Here is a 22,908-nt window from a genome sequence, read left to right on the forward strand (position 1 = left end):
AGGGTAAATGAATTCGCATCTCCCCAGGAGGAAGGTGAAGATATCACCAGCTTGGGGTGGGAGAGCTGGGCATGTCCTCGCTGAGCAGAGGCTGGGGGCCGCAGGGGAGGGCTGCAGTCTAGAGGAGGTTTTACCCCCTGCAAAGCTGCGTGGGTAGCTCCCTGCCGATAAAGGACTGCGTGGACAGTGGGAAGGAGCATTTCAATCATCATCTTAGCGGCAGCTTTCACGGCTCCTACAGGGCTGCACAGGAAGGCAAGAGGTACTGATTTGAAACTAAAAGAGGAGAGGATTTAGACTGCCCCATCCCCATCCTTGGAACCATCCCAGGGCAGGTTGTTTAGGTCTAGTTGAAGATGTCGCTGCTGATTGAAGGGGTTGAACTAAACGACCTTTAAAAGTCCCTTTCAGCCCAAACCAGTCTGATTTTCCATTCGCCTGATGTTTTACTACATAAGCATAAGCACATTTACTCTTGTCACGTTCAAGCTTCCCTGGCTTTTCAGTGCCACCGACAGGCAGAGAAGGGGAACCCCAACTGTCCGCCAAGGCCACTACAGTGAAGAGGCACTCGACGCTCTCCGGGCAGCGGAACTGAGCCGATGATGCCACCCCTGGCGGAGAGCGGCTCTCGGCGGCAGCCTGGCACCTCCTCCCTGCTGTGAGGGGGCCGAGCCGCTAGAGGGCGCCGGCGCGGTCCTGCCGCTCGCCCGGCACCGCCTCCCCGCTCCGGCCGGCACCAGCCCAGCCCCGCCGAGCCGCTTCGTCGCGGCCGCCCCGCCGCGATGTGGCTGGGGCCTGAGGAGGTGCTGCTGGCCGGCGCGCTGTGGGTCACGGAGCGAGCCAACCCCTTCTTCTTGCTCCAGCGCCGGCGGGGACACGGCAAAGGGGGCGGCCTCACGGGTGAGGCGCGGCGGGGCTGAGGGGAGGCTCCGGGCCGGCCGCCTCCGGGCTGGCGCTGGCGCTGCGCGGGCAGCGGGAGGGGGGGGCGACGACACTCCTGCCCCGTTGTCACATCCTCGCAGGGCCCGGCTTGGTCCAGAGGAGGGCTGAGTGACCAGCCAAGGACCGTGCTGTGCTGCAGACCCCGTCAGGGCGGGAGCTGCCGGCCTCGGTACGGCGGTGGCCGCGGGGCTGAAGCTGGGGGAAGGGATGCAGGCCCCGCCGGCTGTGGCCAGCCCGTTCCTCTTTCCCTCCCTCTCTGTATGTAAGCCCCGCAGAGCCTCCGCCGCCTGGGCGGCCCCGGGTGCCCTGGCAGCTGGCGGCACCCGCCAGTGTGCCCGCACCTTGCCCCGTGCTCAGCCCCCCTGGCAGGCCCCGTCTGTTCGGGGGAGCCGTGAGCCGAGCCCGCAGGCTCCCGGCGGCGTCTGCAGCGCTGGCAGTGAAGGCGAGTGCCTGTGCTCAGGCCTTCTGCGTGTGCAGCAGCACCGCGGGCTCCAGTAACTGTACCGGCGTGGCCGAGGTCAGCCTCCCCTGTCGAAAATGGTTTCTTTGCCCTGAGTTGTTCAGGTGTCTTCTTGGTGGCTTGTGTGCGTTTTTTCCAGCATTTAGAGTGTGTCAGTAAGGCGTAGGTTTGAATTAATATCTGTATGAAAACCGTGCCGTGCTCAGACTGGGGATGAAGTTGTGTGGGTGCAGCCCAGTGGAAACTACCCCTGTGCCCGTATGTTTGGGTGACAGGCTGTTGGAAGGACAGAACTGTAAGGCACGACGTTAACAACCGCAACAAATCCACTCAGGTTTAAAAGGCCTCCTTCATGTGCAGAATTACGCCGTGGAGTGAATAACCAAAGCATGCTTTTAGTGTTTGTGCATTATGCACGGCCAGTGTTGGGTATTAGCTCTGCTAACCAAGTATGCTGACTACAGAAGTGACACAGCTGATAAACATCCTTGGCATATTTTATCTTTTCAGTGTTCAAAATTGGTTTGAATTGGTTTATGTAACGTAATTTACTTGCATAGTTTTGTGTCCAGGTAAAGAATCAAGAGAAGGGCCACAAGGATGACCAGAGAGCTGGAGCAGCTCTCCTAGGAGGACAAGGGTTGTTCAGTTTGGAGAAGAGAAGGCTCCAAGGAGACTTTATTGTGGCCTTCCAGTATCTGGAAGGGCGCTACATGAAAGCTGGTGAGGGACTTTTTAGGATTTTGGGTAGTGATGGGACAGAGGGGAATGGATTCAGGCCAGAGGAGGGGAGATTAGATTAGGCATTAGTAAAAATTCTTTGCCATGAGGGTGGTGAGACAATGGAACAGGGAGGTGGTAGAAGCCCCAGCCCAGGATGTTTTTAACGCCAGGGTAGATGTGGCTCTGGGCAACTTGATCTAGTGGAAAGTGTCCCTGCCCATGGCAGAGGGCTTGAAACTGGATGGTCCTTGGGGTCCCTTCCAACCCTGAGAATTCTGATTCATACTTTGGAATTTCCTGGGGCTTTATAAGAAGAAATGATACCTGATGCTATACTGGAAACATTTCAGTTGAGCTGTTCTTAAATGGTTGAAGCTTTGACCCCATTTACTTCTTGAGCTAGTTTAGCTCAGTGGGAGAGTCTTCTGCAGAACTCCGACATGTTCTCTGTAAGAAGCTGTACAACTGCAAGTTGATGTTTTAAAAGAGATAGAGCACAAATATAAAGATGGAAAGGTGTTTGAGTTACTTTTGTTCTCAGGTTCTTAAACATGTTTTGTTACCAGTCCATATGTCAGTATTTGAGACATTGACTGTTGTTATAGGAAGTATTCTAATTGACTTTTTAATCTGTATTCTGCCTAAAACTCTACACAAGAAACCTGGAGCCAAACAGGATCCTGCTGTGCTGGCTACGTAGACATTTGGTTGAAGGCTTACCAGCTGAGCTTGCTAGGGATGGTGTTTCTCTTGTAGCATGACCAGTGATATACTCTTCATCTGTTACTTTTGGATAGTCAAGAGAGATAAGTGGGAGGAAGTAGCATGTTTCATGATAGTGAATGAGATATGTGTGAGTACACTCTGCTCAGACCTCCCCAAACCACAAGAAGGAGAGTAGGGAGTTGAGCCTGGGCCTCTTTCCAAATAGTGGTCCAGAGAGGCAACCATGGTGCCCTCCAAGTTTTAATGTTAGAAAACTTTTAATCATGAAGATGTGGCAAAATCAGTTTGCATTAAAGATACTCGTAGCACGTTATGTAGAATAACAAAGTATCATCTTAGATAATTCATCCAGTAAGTGGATATATTATGGATACATGAATTTGCTCTACAAAGTCTGGTGGCTATCAGCATTTGTTCTGAAGTGCCTGCTGTTTTACTTAGCAGGATAAAAAAACTGGTTTAACTTCTGTATTAACAGATTTTTGGGTTGCTGCCTTCCTCTTTGTTTAATCAAAGTACTAGTAGAAACATCACTTCCACCTGTGAGTACCAGTTTTTCTAGAGCTACTTGTTTCCATTTGGATGAGGTATCTTAAGGACTGTTTGCATAGGTGATGCTGAAAGACAGCGCGTTGAAAACTTTGCTGTGTTTTACTTTAGGAGGTAGGCTTAAAAATCACTGCTAGCAACAGAAACCCCACAGAGGAAAACACATTGCACTTTTATTAGAAAACTCTCCTAGGAAGGCAGAGACTTCTAATGAGGTTTAGTAGAGATTTAATTGCTGTCTAAACTTGATCCATTACCAGTGGGACTGGCTGTAGTTGGTTTATAGGTGACACAGAGACTCGACACAAGTCTTCATTTTCTCAGCCAAGAGCCACTGCTTTTCCATCACGACATACATAGTATGAATGTCAGCATCCTTCTGTAGCATTGATCCTTTGTTTTTGCTTAACCCAATTCTTTGTTTTGGTATTACATGGTTGTAATTTCTCTCTCTTTGCCTCCTAGGTCTTCTTGTGGGAACATTAGACGTGGTTTTGGATTCCAGTGCCAGAGTTGCCCCATACCGTATTCTGCACCAGACTCAGGACTCTCAAGTGTATTGGGCAGTGGCATGTGGTGTGTATTGATATCACCCTTGATGGGGGTTGGCTTTGTGTTACTCTGTTGACTTTCTGGTTCAGATGATCACTTAGCCCACACAGGAATATATGCTCAGGCAACTCCAGGGCATCTGGTGGGCTAGCAGAAGATGTCAGAAATACAAAACTCCACAGTGTTGTTTGAACTGTAGCTTAGGAACTTAAAGCTCTGTAAAAGCTTCCACAGAAAGCAGAAGTTGCAAGTTTTCTTTTTTTCCAAGGTGTTTGTTTGCAAGATCACAGTGAGGTTGTTCAGAGAATGAAAACAGGATGATCAGATTGCTGTGGGACAAGAGTTGTGCCAAAACCTGCTTGCTGGGAACAGGGTACAAGAGGGGGGGAACATGTAAGGTCATTCAGGGTGCCAAACACTCTTTAGGGAATCTCTTTATTGTCTGGATGCAGTATTTATTTTCTGCACATTCTGGCCCATAATAGATGTAGAGATACAATAGAGCTCTTTTACTTGCTAAGTGTGACTGCTGCATTAGAATATTGTGGAACCACCTTCTAATGCCTAGTGGTGAACACTGATTAAGACTCTATGTCCTACTGGTTGCTAAAGAGTTATTTATTAGACCAACTTTGTTTCTGCTCAGAATCTTCACTTCTCACTTTGTGGGTGAGACATGCAATCTGAGCATGAGTTAATCATATGCTAAGCACACAGATACTGGTATCTTGTTTTCCTTGTTCCCATCTTCTCCCCAGGCAGCCAACACTACTTCTCCCTTGCAGAGCTACTTAAATTCTGCAAGAGAGAGGTTTCTAAGTTGCTGTGTTTGACAGAACCGGTTTCTTTTCTGAGGAAGTTGGAGACATAGAGAAAGAAAGGTAGAAACAAAAATGGCAGGCCAGAAACTGCATAGGAAGAAGCAGAAACATTTAGTGGCCATATACAGTGCAAAGCTGAAATTCTCTAGTATCTTGACTCTGCATGAGTATGTTATTTCTGCACAATTTCAGGAGTGTTTTAGTTGATGCTCTGTATCTCAGTTACATTTAAGTAATGGGATGGGCTCTGTATCAACTGAAGGGAGTTTGATTAATTGTTGGACTGGAGTAAATACATTGTCTGCATCCCAAGGATCTTTTTAATCCTATCTGGTTGCCATTTTACTATCCAGGTAAGAGTACTGGCAGTCATTCATTTACAGTTATAAAATGTATGCTGCTTTCTAGCTGGAAAATATATCTCTTTTATGTACAGTTTATCAGGTGTAAATGCACTCCCTGGCAGCACTCTGGTCAGGAGTGCAGCTTTGGCCTTGCAGCAGTTTGTTCTTACAACTCCCTTTGCAGGAACTGCAGAATTTTACTCCTTCATTATATTGTCATTCTAATGTTGTTAGAAAGACATCACTTATTGAGGCCTGGCTAATTTTAGCACTTGCTGAGATGCAGCTCATGAAACAGAAATAAAACACAGACTTTATTCCCCTGCTGTTGTTACTGTACTTGTGGGGGTTTTCCACAACCAAAGCATCATACAGTTGCTGGTGTGCAGTGGCAAAGAGGGTGATCTGTTGGTAGTATGCTGATTATTTCTGGTGCCAGTGGAGTCTTTTCATGAGAAACATGATGTTGGTGTACCTAAAATGTACTTGACGTGTATAGTTGGTGTGTTTCTTTTGTACTCAGCACTGTTTGGTAATTATTAAGTTTCTTGCTGCGAACATAGAGGAGAAAAGACCTTGTTCTAATTTCTCTTTTTTCTTCTCTTTTCCCACCGTGTTTCACTCCTTCAATTAGGATCATCTCGTAAAGAGATCACAAAGCATTGGGAGTGGCTGGAGAATAACTTACTACAGACTCTGTCCATCTTTGATAATGAAGAAGATATCACCACCTTTGTCAAGGGCAAAATACATGTAAGTGACATGTTTCCTGAGGGACTTCCATGTCATGAGACAGAACGGGGAGGTGGTTTTAAGGATCTTTTACCTTTGGGAAGGGAGCAAGAGCTCCACTGCAAAGCTTCTCTCTGATCCCTCTTCAGACATAAACATGTTGGGAATTGTCGTGGAATACACAGTATTGTCAGCATCATATTACAGTCATAACACTGGACAAAGGTATTTGGTGGGGAAAAGATTAAGAGCAGTAGGTCTCAAGGAGCAGCCTGCTTAGGATGTTCCTACCAATTAAAATATACTACCTTTTGGAAATCCTTGCTGCAGCTAAAATGTTTACCTAGGCTTCATCTAGCAGCTAATACAGGAGAGAGCATTCCAATTTGCAAGCAATATGCTTGCCCTACTGCAGTGGTCTAAAGGGAACCTAGGTTGTAAAGGAGCTGCACTCCATCTTCCCCCCACTTCTGAGTCAGACAGGTTCTGCTTCTTGAGCAGTTAGCACAGCCTACAAATTCTCCTGAGTAGAAACTTATAAATACAGGGGTTTAATCAACAGTAGCAGTTTGAGTCTTTCCCAGTACTGCTGTCAGACTCTGACAGACTGCTGAGTTGTGTCCTTCCTGGCAGATGATCTTCCTGTTGCAGAAACTTGTTTGCAAGTGAAAATAGACTCCCAGTTCTCCTACAGGGCATTCGAAGTGTTACCAGTTGTGAGAAACTCGGTCAAATGTTAAACATGAATGCTTGTTTCATGTGTTCAGGAGCAGATTACTGACTCCAGACAATCTGATTTCTCTTTCTACGTGGCTTTGCTGTTTCTCTAATGCAGACGGAGAAATGAGAGCTGCCGAGTCGTGCTTCTTCTTTCTGTCTTCTGGGTTGCTGCTGTGACCTTTTGCTGTATATTATGTCTGTCAGCAGGCATGCTCCCTTCCATTTCTTCTCTCTCTCCTCTCCTGTCCTTCCAGGGAATTATTGCTGAAGAAAACAAGAATGAGCAGCCCCAGAGTGAGGAGGATCCAGGTAAATTCAAAGAGGCTGAGCTGAAGATGCGGAAGCAGTTCGGGATGCCCGAGGTGGAGAAGTTGGTCAATTACTATTCCTGCAGCTATTGGAAGGGGCGTGTACCCAGGCAGGGTTGGCTTTACCTCACTGTCAATCACCTCTGTTTCTACTCCTTCCTGCTGGGCAAAGAGGGTGAGTTACAAGCCTGCTAGTTGTTTTTCTGCTGCTTCCCATGTTCTTTTTGATGTAATTGATGTTTTGTTTTTTAAGGTGACAGGTTTATTCCTTTTATTGAGCTCTAGTTCAGTGAAAGGAGCACTTTCATTGCTCTCACAATCACTTCAGTTATGTTTACACTGATTTCCCATTGGAATGGGCTGCCCAGGGAGGTGGTGGAGGCACCGTCCCTGGGGGTCTTCAAGAAAAGACTGGATGAGGCACTTAGTGCCATGGTCTAGTTGATTGGATAGGGCTGGGTGCTAGGTTGGACTGGATGATCTTGGAGGTCTCTTCCAACCTGGTTGATTCTATGATTACCTGAGTTGTTTTTCAAAACAAATAAAGTTTCACTTAGACTGAATGAGAGAACCGAGCAATATTTTCACCATGCTGAGTTTTGTGTGGAACTATTGCTAGGACTTGGTATTTACAAAGCTTGAACTCCCAAGTTAAAAGCTGATTTGCTGTAAAGAAAGAATGAAAACTTGAGTAATTATAGTTGAAAGTATTTGTTGTTAATGGAATGGGATATAGTCCTTTTGGAAATGCATTATTTCTAGTCTAGTTAATCCCACAGATTATTACCAAGTGTTTTTTGAGACCCTAGTAAAAGTATGAAGGAAAGAACCATCCATGTGTAAGAGGAGGGGAGATGCTGCTACACTGAGAGCTTTCTGCTTGCTTGAGCTTCATCTCTGATTGATGTTTTGCCTCGAACTGTAATAGTAGCCTTTGATTTATTTTTTTTCTCCCCAGTGACACTGGTGATCCAGTGGGTGGATGTAACCCAGCTAGAAAAAAATGCTACACTGCTTTTCCCTGAGTGCATTAAAGTGAACACAAGGGACAATGAACTTTATTTTTCTATGTTTCTCAACATTAACGAGACGTTCAAGCTGATGGAGCAGTTGGCTAACATTGCTATGCGGCAGCTGTTGGATAATGAGAGCTTCCTACAGGACAAGTCTCTCCCAAAGCCCAGGAAGCCTCTTAAGAACATCTCTGCATTAAAAAGGTATTTATTCCCATCAGTCAGAAGAGAATGGGCTTGTAATAATAAATCTGCATTACTGTGTAGCTCCCAGGTGCCACTGGGATTTTCTGACTTGATGCATCATGTATTTCAGTCTCTAAGCCTCTGCCTGTTCTCTTCTATTTCAAATCGGTATTGGATTCACACACACCCTCAGGTCTTCTCTTGCATGACTAGGCAGTGGTAGAAAGAATTTTCAACTAGAAACTGTTGAAAATCACGTTTAAAAAAATAAGAGATTAGATCAGCCCCTTTATCTGAAGTTGAAGATCTATAAAAAGTAATACAGGTTTTGTGTTGGAATAAATCCTCCCACTGGGGACTGTTCTCTGCAGTTTCAGAAGTTTCACAGATGCAGCTGCATGTCTAATCTCATGCTGCAGGACATACCTTGGCTGAAAGCTGAAAGGAGTCAGATAAGGAGTGGCACCTCAGAGAAATGAATACTAATACACAGCACAGTTTGAAGATTGTGGTGAACACTTAACATTAGTGTTGGGTGGAGTTTTCTGTGTGAGAGAAAAACCTCTTTACTTTTCCCCAGAGACCTGGATGCTCGAGCCAAAAATGAGTGCTACCGTGCCACTTTCCGGCTGCCCAAGGATGAGTGCCTGGACGGACATACAGACTGTACCTTGTGGACACCGTTCAACAAGATGCATATTCCTGGCCAGATGTTTGTTTCCAACAACTACATCTGCTTTGCCAGCAAGGCCGAGGAGGCCTGTCATCTCATCATTCCTCTCAGAGAGGTGGGGATTTCTTAGCTGTCTACAAAGTTTACAGACCCTTCTCATCTTTTCTGGCTCTTGTGCAGTGCTCTGTGGGTAATGGGGAACCTGCTGGATCCAAACAGCCCTTGTCTTGCTCTTCTAGGTGACGATAGTTGAGAAAGCAGACAGTTCCAGTGTCTTGCCCAGCCCTCTGTCCATCAGCACTAAAAGTAAAATGACCTTCTTCTTTGCCAATCTGAAAGACCGAGATTTCTTGGTACAGAGGATCTCTGACTTCTTGCAGAGAACACCATCCAAGAAACCATGCAGCAGCGACAGGGAATGGAAGTGGAATTCTGCTGATCCTGCTTGCGAGGTACTAAGAAAGTAGCTGGGAGCAGCATTTGTCAGCTCCTCAGAGTAATATCCCTTACAGTGTGTTAACAGCGCTTGTTACCAGCGAATGCTGTCCTTTGTTAGGGAGGCTGCCTGAACCGAGGTGTGCTACGTCCTGTTCTTCAGGAGGTTCCAGAGCTGCCTTCCAGCAGTCCGCTTGCAGGTAGCCCCACATCTGCTCTCAGCAGTCGACCTGTCAATTTCAGTGCTGGGGAAGTGCCAACAGCCTCACAGGGACTGCTCAAACTCTTCAGAAGAAACTCTGAGGAGCTGTTGGGACCCAAAGGGGTAAATAAAAATTTAACTTTATTAAAGAGTTTGCAGTAGGTTGCAGCTTTCCTGTTCTTGCTCCAATACTGAAAATGTATTTTATCCCTGGTCACTCCTGCTGCCCATCACAGTGATGCTGCTGCATGGATGTAACCTGAGAGTCAGCTTATTTTATCAGTACAGAGACACTTGATTAGAGGCTGAGAAATTATTACTGTGCTTCTGGGATGTAAATTCACATTTCTGAAGAACTGCTTTTCTTCAGATCAAGAAAGCAGAAAACTGGTTTCTCTGCTTGCTGGTTAATTGTCTGAGACATGGTTTTGCTTGCATTTATGTAGAGATTTGCAAGGTGTATGCCATTGCACACCCCTTGCTAGCACTGTAAAGACCTGACTTCAGACAAGCTCAGAACTGGTTGAGAACAGTGTAGATGAGCATAAACCCTTTACTTAGCAGGAAAAAGAAAGGCTTTAAATGTCACAATGCCTTTTGTGAGTTTAGGCCTGAGTATATCCAGAAATGCCCTGTCCTACAAACAAAAAAATACAGTAATCTCCTAAAATAGCCATATTTGTTCCTGTGAAGGCAAAGGAGAAGATGAAGGAAGAGTCTTGGAACATTCACTTCTTTGAATACGGGCGAGGGATGTGCATGTATCGCACTGCTAAGACTAGGGAGCTGGTGCAAAAAGGAATCCCAGAGAACCTTCGTGGAGAGCTGTGGCTTCTTTTCTCAGGTAGGATGTTGAGCTGGATACTTTGACAGCTAGCAAGGTTAAGCTTTCTGCACATCTCCAGTGAAAAGGTTTAAATCTGAGCTTGTTTCAGAAGAAGCTGATCACAAGTTATCTCCACCTTAGTGATACTTCATGGTGGTTTTGCCAAAAACATAGTGATTGTGTTCCTGAGGTGACTTCCTTTGTGAGCCTGGTAGCTCTTTGGCTTCCTTTGTCTGCATTCCAGTGTTGGGGCCTAGACTCTAACGTGATGATTTAACAGTAAGCTTGTTACTGTACTTTTACATCTACTTGTAGTTGATGAGTTTGCTTAGTGCTTCCTGGCTGCCTCATCTCTGAAGCTGCAGGCATGAAATCTGTATTCTAAAGCTCAAGAGGCGAAGCAGTGTTTGTTTTTCCTTGCAGGGGCCTGGAATGAGATGGTGACTCACCCTGGTTACTATGCAGATCTGGTGGAAAAGTCAATGGGAAAGTACAATCTTGCTACAGAGGAAATTGAGAGGGATCTGCACCGTTCCATGCCAGAACATCCTGCCTTCCAGAATGAGCTGGGAATTGCTGCCCTCCGGAGAGTCTTAACAGCTTATGCATTCAGAAACCCAACAATTGGGTACTGTCAGGTAAGAAACAAGTCTTACACTTGTTAGTCCCACAGGGTGACCATGATTGACTTGAACTTTCTCTGTAGTTTTTTGTTTCACTTGAAGCTTTTCCTTCATGCTGCCCACACGATGCTGTGAGGAGGAGAGAAGTGGTTGTGTCGCAAGGTCTTTTAAGTACCCTTTGGATACAGCATTTAAATAGACCTTGCGTATTTCTGTTGGGTGTGATGACAGAGAATCATTTACTTGTCTTCCTGCTAGAGCTTTCCCTACTTCAGCAAAAAAAAATCTGGTTTCATTTAAAAAAAGCAGTTAAGTAATTGAATAGGTTGCTCAGGGAGGTTCTGGATCACAGAATCACCCAATGTAATGATCACATTGGGTGATTCTGTGCTTCACAACCTCCCTGGAGGTGTTCAAGGCCAGGTTGGATGAGGCCTTGATCATCCTGTTCTAGTGGGAGGTGACCCTGCCTATGGATGAGCTTTGAGGTCCCTTCCAACCTAAATCATTCTATGATGCTTATGGGTGGAACAAGTCAGATTCAGATTCATTTGAGATACTGCTCTTGCATTAGAGGTTATGAAAACTTTGAGGGTCCTGACGAAAAGCAGTTATATTATTTAATGTCTCCTAGACAGAGGAGCTGAAAAAGGAAGGTAAATTGTCTCAAGATCATCTCTGGACTTAAATACCAGTGAAAGTTGGAAATAAACGTGACTCTTAGTGACAGTTTTGCTGTATTCCTGTTTTCTAAGCTTAGTTAGTCTGTTTTCTTTAACATTTGCCTATTTTTCTCCTGTATCTTTGTGTGTGCCTCTGCTGGCTCACAGGCCATGAACATTGTCACCTCAGTACTGCTGCTTTACTGCAATGAGGAGGAGGCTTTCTGGCTGCTGGTGGCTTTATGCGAGCGGATGTTACCGGATTACTACAACACAAGAGTAGTGGGTAAGTCTTTGTCAGATTCATGCTGGAGCCTGTGCTTCACCAGCATCCCCCAGGAACATTTTATTGTTCAGGATGAATTAAATGTGATGCATTTTAAAGATGATGAAGCACAACCCTGCCCCTTTTAAAGCTGCAGGTGTGTGTTGGAGACGTAGGAAGGGAGACTGCAGGCTGCCAAGGTAGTAGTACTGCCTTGTAGTAGCAAGGGAGAGCTAGCAGGAGGGATCATTAGCAGTAAGGAGACTAGAAGAAAGGTATGAGGTTATTTTTTTACCCACCTAACCGATGTGTTAAGTCTGGGAATAGGCTCCCAGGAAAGGTTAGTGAAAGCACCTCTTGATGGGCTTTTAAAGTCTGATATAGATACCCTAAGATCAGGCGTCCTCCACCTCTCCTTTCAGAGGGATGCACCGATCAGTGAGAGATTCTGTTTCTGCATGCTCCCCAGGGCAGGAAGAGCCACTAACTATGTTGTTTTTACTGAAAACAGGGAACAAATCTAAATAAATGTGTGATTTCTGTTGTTAGGAGGCTTGTATGAAATGAAAGTGGACTCACACTGTTTTTAAGACTCGATTAGCCTGCCTGTAGTACTATGATAGTACCAGTTTCAGCTCTGCCATTGGCTTTGTTTGTCTCCCCAGGTGCACTGGTGGACCAAGGTATTTTTGAAGAACTCACACGAGAGTATCTCCCACTGCTGTCAGAGAAGATGCAGGACCTAGGAGTGATTTCCACCATATCCCTTTCCTGGTTTCTCACTCTCTTTCTCAGCGTGATGCCCTTTGAGAGTGCCGTGGTGATTGTCGACTGTTTTTTCTATGAGGGTATCAAGTTCATCTTGCAGGTGTCATTGGCCATACTTGATGCCAACGTGGAGAAGTTGTTGCAGTGCTGTGATGAAGGTGAAGCCATGACTATTCTGGGCAGGTACCATTCACTGTTCTTGTTTATAACTGAATAGTGATAGCACCCTTTTAGTCATCATCTTTTCTACCTAATTCCATTACATAGCAGGTCATGGATGAAACTTGAGCTCCAGCTGCTGCAGAAAGCAAACTCCAGAGAAGTTTGCTTTCTGCAGCAGCTGCAATTAAGTTTTGGCTCAAATATGGAAGATTCCTGTATTTCTGGAATTGTTTGCATAATGCATTCCTGTGTCCCAGTCTGAATTTGAACTCAGAAGGGTTGTTTATTTGAAATGCACAGAACTACTCTGATCTAATATTTAAGAACAGATCCTGACAGGGATCACTGTCTAGAGAAATAAAACTTCATCAAGCAGATATCTCCCAAGTCTAATAAATGTAAGATTTTTCTTGTTTGAAATGTGAAACTCTAATATGTTCAGCAAGATTTTCACATCACTAGAAGCCTACTTCAAAAAGAGTAGGTACTCCCAAAATAGGGTGAAAATTAGCTTTGCTTCAAATACATTGAGGGTTCCACTGCAAGTTAGCTAAGTAAGATTAAATTTTCCTACATGTTTAGATTAATGATAACAAAGAAGTTGAGAATTATGTGTTTTGGATATTACTTCTTTTCCTGAGCACTAATCCTGAAGTCTTGCATCTGTTCTGGCTTTTTTTCCCCCACAGATACTTGGACAATGTAGTTAACAGGCAGAGCATCTCTCCCCCTATTCCCCACTTGCATGCCTTATTGACCAGTGGAGATGAACCACCACTTGAAATTGACATCTTTGAACTCATCAAAACATCCTATGAGGTGAAGCTCTGTCTTGGTTTTTGCCCAAAAGACATTTTTTCTCTACTAATACCCAGTTTTCTGCTGTGTGCAACCAGCATTTTAACAGCATTTGTAGCTTGAGGTGCACTCAAGGAGTGCAGGCTCAAGCCATGAATCCACCTGTTTGGTATGAGTAGAGCTTAATGCTGTTGGCAATTGTAGGTTTGAAGGAGTTCCTCCAACACCGGTGGAGACTAAAATGAAGACTGCAAGGAAGGGGAACTTACAGAGCAGAGATTTCTTCCTGCTTTGCCAAAAAATAAAAGTCTCCATTCTTACTTGTATTTCAGGATTGTCAGTAATAGGGACTTGGGGAGGGAAATTCAGGATGAAACTTGTGAAGTATACTGCAGAAATGTGGAATCACCCCAGTTCATGTGCACTGGAATCCTGTTCTGTGATCCACATTATAGGAATGGGCAGGTGACCCAAGAGTGATGCCAGTGTTGTTGCAGTAGAGAGCTGGTGTGTGACAGCTTTTCCCTATTAGGTTATCAGAGAGTGACAGGACTAGGAGGAATGGAGCAAAGCTGGAGGTGGGGAGATTCAGACTGCATGTGAGAAGGAAGTTGTTGAGCATGAGAGTGGTGAGAGCCTGGAATGGGTTGCCCAGGGAGGTGGTTGAGGCCTCATCCCTGGATGTGTTTAAGGCCAGGCTGGATGAGGCTGTGGGCAGCCCGGTCTAGGGTAGGGTGTCCCTGCCCATGGCAGGGGGGATTGGAACTGACTGATCCTTGTGGTCCCTTCCAACCCTGATTCTATGATTCTGTGTGATTGAACACAGGTTGTTCTTTAGGAGATGATGCTCACCTGTCTGCTTGATCTCTTGTAGAAATTTAGCAACCTGAAGGCAGATGACATCGAACAAATGCGTTTTAAACAGAGGCTGAAAGTGATCCAGTCTCTGGAGGATACAGCCAAGAAGAGTGTGGTATGTGACTCCCAGATTGAATGAGCTGCCAATTAGCAGATTTATGGAATGTGGTTTGCTGTGCAGCTTCCAGAAAGCTTATGCTGTAGCAAACCCAATTTTAAGTGACTTAAAGGGTTACAGTCCATGTAGAAAATGGATTTGCTGGCTGGAATAATGGACTTGCACTTTTCTTCTTCACGTGGTTCTAGTCAATCTAATAGAATGTATTGAAGTGCTAGGGTGTGATTGAATGAGATACTTGGCATGACAAGGGAGAAAAACTGCTTGCAAGCCTTGTAGTAGTCTCCACTGCTCAGTGCTGTTGGTTTAGTGCTTGCCTAATGATTACCAGCTAGCAGGTAATCATTTTCTTGCCATTTAGAGAGTCTGCTGGTGCAGTAGGGAATTCTACAGAGGGCCTCGTGGCCAAAGGCCAGTGTCCATATCTATTGCATTTATGTTCCACGTCCTAGGTGAAGAACCTCCTCCATGTGTTTCTTTCACTGTTATTGTTCAGTGCATCTGAGTAAAACATATGAAGGCAAAAGCAAGAGGGAGAAGGAGAATTGTCTGCAGGCAAAAGCAAGAGAGAGAGGCAGCACTGTCTGCACAGTCAGCTTTGCACAAGCAGGAGAGGAACAGTAATTTTTTCTAGCTGCTCAGTTTCTGCTTGAATTCCTGACCTGCATTCCATAGCAATGGGAGGTATTAGAATGGTGAGGTTCTCCCTCCTGTCCTGCCTCTTTTCTCCTGCCACTTGTTTTCTTCTCTGTTACACAGATTTTTTTTCAGTGAGTCATATTTAACTTTTCAAGCTTGGAAATACATTTCTCACTCTCTTTTCTCCCTAACTGTAGGTTCGAGCTGTTTCTGGTGACATTGGTTTCTCCATTGAAGAACTAGAAGAGCTTTATGTAGTGTTCAAGGTAAGAAGCTGGAGTGAGGAAGAGGGAGGGCAAATACCAAAAAAGAGTTGAAAGGGAAGTAGTGATTTTGTTTTGATTCTTAGTCCAGCCTATGAGAAACAGATGTGGCATTCTGTTATACATGATGCCAGTAAGGCTGGCTCTGCTACTGCCTGATTGATTTATGTCCTCCCTCCAAAGAAGGCCAAAATATATTCACTATATTTCAGTTATATTGCTCAGAAAGAGATGATAGAATCAGTAGAAAGGAATGTCACACAGCACTTAGAAAAAGGGAGTTGGGATTGACTCTACCTCCATTTTCATTCTTTAAGTTTGCCATTGGCTTGCTCTGTGATTGTGACAGAATTACTGAACTGCTTTGCCTCTATTAGTCAGTGTATTTCTTCTTCAAAGAGTGATGTTGCCCATCTGCATGTACCACTGCAAACTGAGCTGCACTGTGCGATGGACTCAGAAAGAGAGGCTTAGTTCTAAACCTGCATGTTCCCTGTGCAGTAAAGCCTGAATGTTGTCATCCAACCCTGCAATCATGGGTTTTGTATTTTTCCCTTAAGCTTATGCTTCTGCTCTCCATGTCTCTCCCTTTGTTCCATCCAGTGAAACAGCGCTGGCAGTAATGGGGGAGATAACCACTATGTCCTGAAATGCCTCATCTTTGCTTACTTGTTACTATTCCTGAGCTATAACAACATCTCCACTCCTCTGGATGGTTGTAATGTGCTGTAATCTGACCTCTTAATCCTTTCCCTCCGAAGGCAAAGTATCTGATGAGCTGTTACTGGGGGAATAATCGTGCCGCGGCTGCCCGTCGGGATCAGAGTTTGCCCTACCTGGAGCAGTATCGCATAGACATGGAGCAGTTCAAAGAGCTCTTCATCAGCTTGACCCCCTGGTCCTGTGGTGCACACACACCTGTGCTGGCAGGGCGCTTGTTCCGCCTTCTGGATGAGAACAGGGATTCTCTCATTAACTTCAAGGAGTTTGTGACAGGGATGAGTAAGTGGAGATCTTGGAATATTGCACAAAGGGATTCTGTCCTTTGCCAAGCAGAGAACTAAAAGGAGGTGGTGATGTTTGCACTGTCGTGAGGGGAGGGTGAATGCTTTGCCTTGGACAGAGCAGAATATGCCTATGTGCTGCCAGATAGCCTCCCACTTTGGGAAACTGGTGGCCAACCAGCAAGATGCAGCTTTGCTGTGGATTTCTGTAATGCTTCTGCACAGACCTTTGTGCAGTGTCTCCTCATCGCATGTGAACTCATTCTGCTTCGAACCTGTGATCAGGAGGTGATTCTTGATCCTGAGTATAATGTTTCTTAACCTTTGGGTTGTTTTCTTCACAGGTGGGATGTACCATGGTGACCTCACTGAAAAGCTCAAAGTACTCTACAAACTGCATCTGCCTCCTGGTGAGTGATTGCTTCTGTGTACTGCTGCTGTTCTGACATGCAATAAAAAGGGATGCCTCATGAATTTTGTTCATCAAGTGGGTGACACTGCCATTCAGTTAGCTTACAGGTGTTAACATTTCCTTCTCTGTAAATACAGCTCTGAATCCAGAAGAGACAGAGTCTGCTTTGGAGGCCACGAGTTACTTCACAGAGGATGTTACAACAGAAGGTAATGCAGCACTACTGCCATTGCCTCTCCATTTAGGCAGGAGCTGCAGCATCAATCCATGTGATTTTGTGCACGGCGCAGTCTCATGGTGGCAGTATGTTAAGACTGCCAGTTTGACATGATGGGAAAGACGTTTGGAGCTTAAGCTCCTCAGTGTCTGTTTCTTGCAGGCCACAGTCTGCTCTGAAGCACAGCCACAGACTGATGGGGAGGAGCAGCATGCTTTTTGCAGCACCTGCTCACCATGATTTAGGTTTTTCATGCAAGTCTCATTGTCTCTTTTTGTTTCCTTCTTTGTGTCTGTCTGTGTGTGGCCTTTTCTTCTGTTCTATCTGGGATTTTGTCCCCTGAATCCTTCTTTCTGCTGCTCAAGTATCTCCTTTTGTCTCAGAGCTGGATTTCTGCCTGCACTGTGAGTCTCAAGGTCAGTCCCTGGATTATGTGCATGCATTGAGCATGGCCATAATGCTGATACCATCTGCCAGCACCACTGTGCTATTTTAAATACTTGGAAGTTGTTGCTGCTGCTCCTCTCTCAGTGACTATGAGTAAAGTGCTATAAGCAATTAGATACCTTTCACTACACTTACTGCATTTCAACCTTGGTCAAAATAGGTTTTGTCCAGCTGCTTTCAGTGAGGTTTATCTCACCCTAGAAACTGGTGAGCAGAAAATATGCTCAGAGCAGAGGCAGGGGCATGTTAGATCTGCTGACCTGGATAGATGATACCTGTGCCTGCTTCACAGTTTTCTCATTTCAAGGTATAAGGATCCAGGGTATTGGATTATGAAACTGTTAGTAGATTAATTTACTCTCTAAGAATCTTAAAGTATAATCCTAGGGATTGTCAAACAGGAGTATGTCAATTGTGCTAAGTGTAATAATTCTCAAAATCATCTGAGTGAGTAGGTACAAGGGGTAGTTGTGCTGGCTAAGTTAGCCACTTAACACCAGGTACCAGATTAGGTAGCAGCTTCAGCTGAGCCAAAATTTCCTATATAGTCTAGTGGTAATATAGGGAACCAGAATTGAAGTTCATGGAGTTAGACTCTGCACATTGCTCCCAAAGTGTCACTTCAGTGACTAATGGTGAGTACAGATGTTAGACATTTATGTGCTCAGTAGTGGTTTGGGGATTTTCCATACGTCATCTTGCTTTGGATAACTTCTTTGTCTTTAAGCCTAAGTATCTAATGCCTATTTCACCCTGTTCTTTGAGAGTTCTGCCTTCTATTTCACCTTTCAACGTATTTCCAGTGTGGCTTTTTGTCCAGTTCATCCCATCAACCTTTTGCTTCCATCCTGTTCTGTTCACTCCTCCAAACATTATGTGGGAATATGAGTTCTACCTTCCATTAAATATATTCTTGTATAACTTTAATTAATACATGAGCTGTCTTACGTTCTTCATTTGTTGTATCACTGAAAAGCAGCTGTTAATCATTCTTCTATAATTCCATATTTTTTTTTTAGAAACCCAAGAAGATAAAGGAAGGAGAAATGAGAATGGTCCAGAAAAAGGTAATTTCATCATAAAGAGACCATGTCCTAGACTTGTGTCCCCCCTATTATGAGCAATTCATTATCCTTTGCTGTATTGAGGGAACCTTTCAAAGTGTCCCTTGTGGACAGAGATAAAGTGGGATGTGAGCTGGGAAAGAAATCTCTCTTGTGACTTACTTCTCTGACTCTTCCACATACTGAGATCATAAGGTTTGGAAATCATGTTTGATACTCACAGAGGTTTCAAGTTGATGCAGTAGTGTTAAGCTTTTTGCTCTACTGAGCTGGATCAATTAAACTGGCAGAAAGCTATACAGCTTGCCTGAGCTGTCAATTAAACCTGCTTCCAGCCTGATTTCTGCTGTCACACCATTTACTTTTTAAGTCTGAAACCATTAACTACTTGACAGTAGTGGCCTGTTCTTGCCTTGCAGAGGAGAAAGGTACCAGTCCACAGGACTATAGATACTACTTAAGAATGTGGGCCAATGAAAAAGAGTCCAAGAAAGAAACCATTAAAGATCTACCCAAAATGAGTCAGGTAAGAAGTGAATGTTTGCAGTTAGATGACTGACAGCTTAGTGGAGAATTCAGCACTATATGCAGCCATTCTGCCAGCTAACTCAGTCTTCACCTACAGATAGACAGCTGGTGTAGTGTGGTCTGGTGAGCTTTAGAAGCCTCTAATTCTGTGTGTTTGTGTTGAATCACTCCACAAGCATGGACAAACTACTTTGTTTTCACCAGTCAAATGTACTCAATTCTCTCTGCCTACCAGACTAATTTTTCCTGTAAGACCTGCAGTCTGTGTTCTCCCTCCAGAGCAGCTTGTTTCTCATCAGCCATAGAAACTCATTTGGCTTGTTTGGTTTTGCATTGCCTTCAGCTACAGCTGCCTGGGGGAGACTGAATAATGTGGTTACAGAAAAGAGAGTCTGATGACTGGTGTCATCTTTTCTGTCTCTCATTTCCTTTATGCTTGCTACTTAAACCAGCTTGCAAATGCTTAGAGGCTGACCACAAAAGAGTAACAGGAGAGAAGTAAAATTTTGGGTTTTCTCAGATGTGAATGTGTGAGTACTCTGCTGATCTGTCAGCAAAACCCCACCACTAGTCACTTCCTAGCTGTGTCTCCATTTAGCTGCTGTGGCAGAGAGAAGATTTTGCCTGGTTCGGGATGGTCTGAATTGATATGAGAAGTTGCCACTTACAGAGGCAGATAAACAATGAGTTAGTCAAGGCGGTGCCTGCTGTTTCATCTCCAGAAGAATCTGGACAATGCTCTTGGTCTTAGGTTTTGATTTGGGTAGTCTGTGAGGAGCAGGGTGTTAGACTTGATCCTTAAAGGTTCCTTGCATAGATAGTCTGTGATGCTGCAATCTTCCACTGTCAACTTCTTTCAGCCTGAAGTATGATGACTTCTTTTTTACCTTTCAAAGGAACAATTCATAGAGTTATGCAAGACCCTTTACAATATGTTCAGTGAGGACCCAGTGGAGCAGGAGCTGTACCATGCCATTGCCACTGTCGCCAGTCTCCTTCTGCGAATTGGGGAGGTTGGAAAAAAATTCTCTAACAGGCCTGTGAGGAAGTCTGAGGACTGCAAAACAAACAACACCCAAGACCCTGTGAGTGAAGAGGAGTCACCAACATCTGAACAGAGTCAGAATTCAGCAGTGGAGCAGCACCCCCAAGCTGACCGTGAGGACAAAACCTGCAGAGATACTCAGTCTGAAAAAACACATCAGGAGAACCAAACTCAGGGAGATGGGTCAGGGGAAGGACAAGGCTCTCCATTACAGCTGCTATCAGATGATGAAACCAAAGATGATATGTCCATGTCTTCCTACTCCATGGTGAGCACAGGGTCTCTGCAGTGTGAGGACATTGCAGATGATACGGTGCTGGTTGGTTGTGAAGGCAGTAGTTCAGCTGCCAGGTATGGTAGTACCATTGATACTGACTGGTCAATCTCCTTTGAGCAGATCTTAGCTTCCATGCTGACAGAAACAGCCCTCGTCAACTACTTTGAGAAAAAGGTCAACATTCTGCAGAAGATCAAAGATCAGAAGAAAGTAGAGAGGCAGTTCAGTTCATCCAGTGACTATGAACTTTCCTCTGTGTCAGGGTGAACGCAAAAAAGCAGGGATTGTCTTTGGGAGATAAAGCAGGGAGGTGATGTGGCAGATGGCAGGATGGTTTGGTATTTTGTGTTTGGGGTTCTTTATTTAATCAGAGACCAGTAACTACACAATTACAATAGATTGCAGTCAGTGAGGGGCTTCTGACAGTGACTGGTTTGTGTAGGTGCTTCTTTGGCTACTCTGGCTGACAGATTTACATTCTCAAGAGCCATTAGAACCTAATAGCCCCTGACATATAGAATTACCACCATAAATTATGCATGCCTGCCTTTTGCTATCTTTTACTTTAATGAAGTTTTATTTCAGACAGTAACTGCTCCTTGCCTGCCCTCGTTTGCTGTAGGTTCCTGGGTAACTTGCACAGCAGGTGCAGCCTGGCTTCAGCCATGTTCACCTCTGTCTGCCAGTGTGAGAGCTAATGCAGTATAGTCCAGTGCTATAGGACCCTGACGTATAAATAGTCTTGTAAGTTCTTCAGTGCTGTTCTGTGACTCAGCAGCTGTAATGCAGATGTGCCCCACTGAGATCTCAACACAGGCATCTCTCAGATCTGCAGGTTTCTTTCAGCTGTGATTTGCCATTTTCATAGTGGATCATCACTTGCCTTCTCCTTTAGGAGTTTTCAGACAAACCTGGTTTTCTAGCATTTGCTTTTCTCATTCTTTGAAAGCCATTTGGGTTTAGTTTGTCTGGGAAGCCACAAGCTCCTTGACTTCAGCGCAGGAGTTAAGTCAGGCAGTGAGCTCACAATGGTTATAAGGAAGGAAGAAGTTCCTAAATTAGAAGTCAGTGAGTCAGCCTGAGCTTTACAGGGTGGTGGCACACAGGTGTGCTGGACTTTCCCTGTTGGCACAAAAAACATATGTAATTTCTTGCTGATTCTCTGTTTTTACTGACTAGTGATGGACCTGATTTTTAGAAGGCCCCTTAAAAATACTCTGATCGGTCAACCCTCAAAACTTCCTTGGGGCAGGAAGATGTGCAGGAGTGTTGTGCCACCTGCAGCTGCTGAGTGCATCCTTTCTGAACATCTCCTGTGCAGAGGCCAGCAGCGGACATGCTCTTAGAGACTACTACACATCAAAGGGTATTCCTCCCTAGGGAGGAAGAATTCAAAGCAGTGTGGGGCCCTCTGCCGTCAGCCCATTTGGGGAAACCTCAATAAGACTGGATCTCTTTCCAGCTAGAGACAAACTAACTGTGAGACTGAGCAACTGCTCTTTTAAATCAGTTAAAACCAGAAGAAACTAAGAGCCTTCTGGTAGCAGGGCTGGCACTCCAAGGAAGGAGAATTAATGCTGTTCCTGCAGATAGATTCATCTCAGTAGGCAGGCGTCTGCCTTGCCAGGCTGCAGTGAGAGATGCTGTTGCTAGACAAGAGCAGACCCTGCACTGAAGGCAAGGTTTAGCTGCAGCTTTTGGCTGGCGTTCGGAATACAAAGGGTGGGAAGGACACGTGTGGTTGGATGTTCCCATGTAACACTACTCGGTGTGCTACTCAGTGTTAATTCCTCCTTGTGACCATTCTCTCTGTGTGTTCACAGCTGGTATCTACTTCTTTTTTCTCTGCCTCCTCTGCCCTGCCCTCTGCACTGGAGAGCAGCCATCAGTAAAACTGCTTTTACTAATTACCCAGTAATTTATTGTCATTTTTTAAAAGTACAAATAATCCCTGTGATTTTACACTGTCTGTCTGTCCTACCTGTCATGTACTCAATAAATGAACCAGAATCCTAAAGACTGTCTGGACTGCCTTGCATTTCTCCAGCCAAGCTCATGGAATCTCACTGTTTCTTGGCAGGAATCTGGAAGAGCAGACTGCTGTGACTGGGATCTCTTTTTTTTTTCTTTCTCTTTTTCTTTGTACTTTTATTTCTCCTCTTTCTTATATATATATTTCTCTCTTCCTCCTGCCTTTTTTTTCCTCTTGCCTTTGTTTTTTCCATTCTCTCTTCCTGCCTTTATTTCCCCCTCCTCTCCTCCTGCCTGTATTTTTCCCCCTCCTCTCCTCCTGCCTGTATTTTTCCCCCTCCTCTCCTCCTGCCTTTATTTTTCCCCCTCCTCTCCTCCTGCCTTTATTTTTCCCCCTCCTCTCCTCCTGCCTTTAATTTTCCCCCTCCTCTCCTCCTGCCTTTAATTTTCCCCCTCCTCTCCTCCTGCCTTTAATTTTCCCCCTCCTCTCCTCCTGCCTTTAATTTTTTCCTCCTTTCCTTTTTGTTATTTTTACTGCTTTTTACTTGTTGCCTGTTTACGGTTTTCCGTTT

At 44.9% G+C, this 22,908-nt stretch overlaps 1 protein-coding gene across 3 annotated transcripts; it reads left to right on the forward strand.

Annotated features, from left to right (window-relative positions):
- Positions 1 to 722: 722 nt before the first annotated feature.
- Positions 723 to 22,382, forward strand: TBC1D9B (TBC1 domain family member 9B). Of its 3 annotated transcripts, none has more exons than XM_064162090.1 (22): positions 723 to 903; positions 3,869 to 3,979; positions 5,755 to 5,873; positions 6,827 to 7,055; positions 7,839 to 8,097; positions 8,660 to 8,867; positions 8,992 to 9,204; positions 9,309 to 9,512; positions 10,083 to 10,233; positions 10,639 to 10,853; positions 11,669 to 11,786; positions 12,431 to 12,716; positions 13,385 to 13,514; positions 14,368 to 14,466; positions 15,306 to 15,374; positions 16,133 to 16,373; positions 16,720 to 16,785; positions 16,925 to 16,996; positions 17,370 to 17,420; positions 18,471 to 18,518; positions 18,935 to 19,041; positions 19,940 to 22,382. In XM_064162090.1, exons 1-22 carry the CDS (start codon positions 786 to 788, stop codon positions 20,630 to 20,632), a joined length of 3,807 nt encoding a protein of 1,268 aa, XP_064018160.1. In that variant the 5' UTR covers positions 723 to 785; the 3' UTR covers positions 20,633 to 22,382. The 3 variants fall into 3 exon arrangements, with proteins under 3 accessions (XP_064018160.1, XP_064018161.1, XP_064018162.1); XM_064162091.1 differs by having other exon boundaries at positions 17,388 to 17,420; XM_064162092.1 differs by lacking the exon at positions 17,370 to 17,420.
- The last annotated feature ends 526 nt before the right edge of the window (positions 22,383 to 22,908 follow it).

This window comes from Pogoniulus pusillus, chromosome 22, assembly GCF_015220805.1.
Source record: "Pogoniulus pusillus isolate bPogPus1 chromosome 22, bPogPus1.pri, whole genome shotgun sequence".
In the NCBI taxonomy this organism is placed as follows: Eukaryota; Metazoa; Chordata; class Aves; order Piciformes; family Lybiidae; genus Pogoniulus; species Pogoniulus pusillus.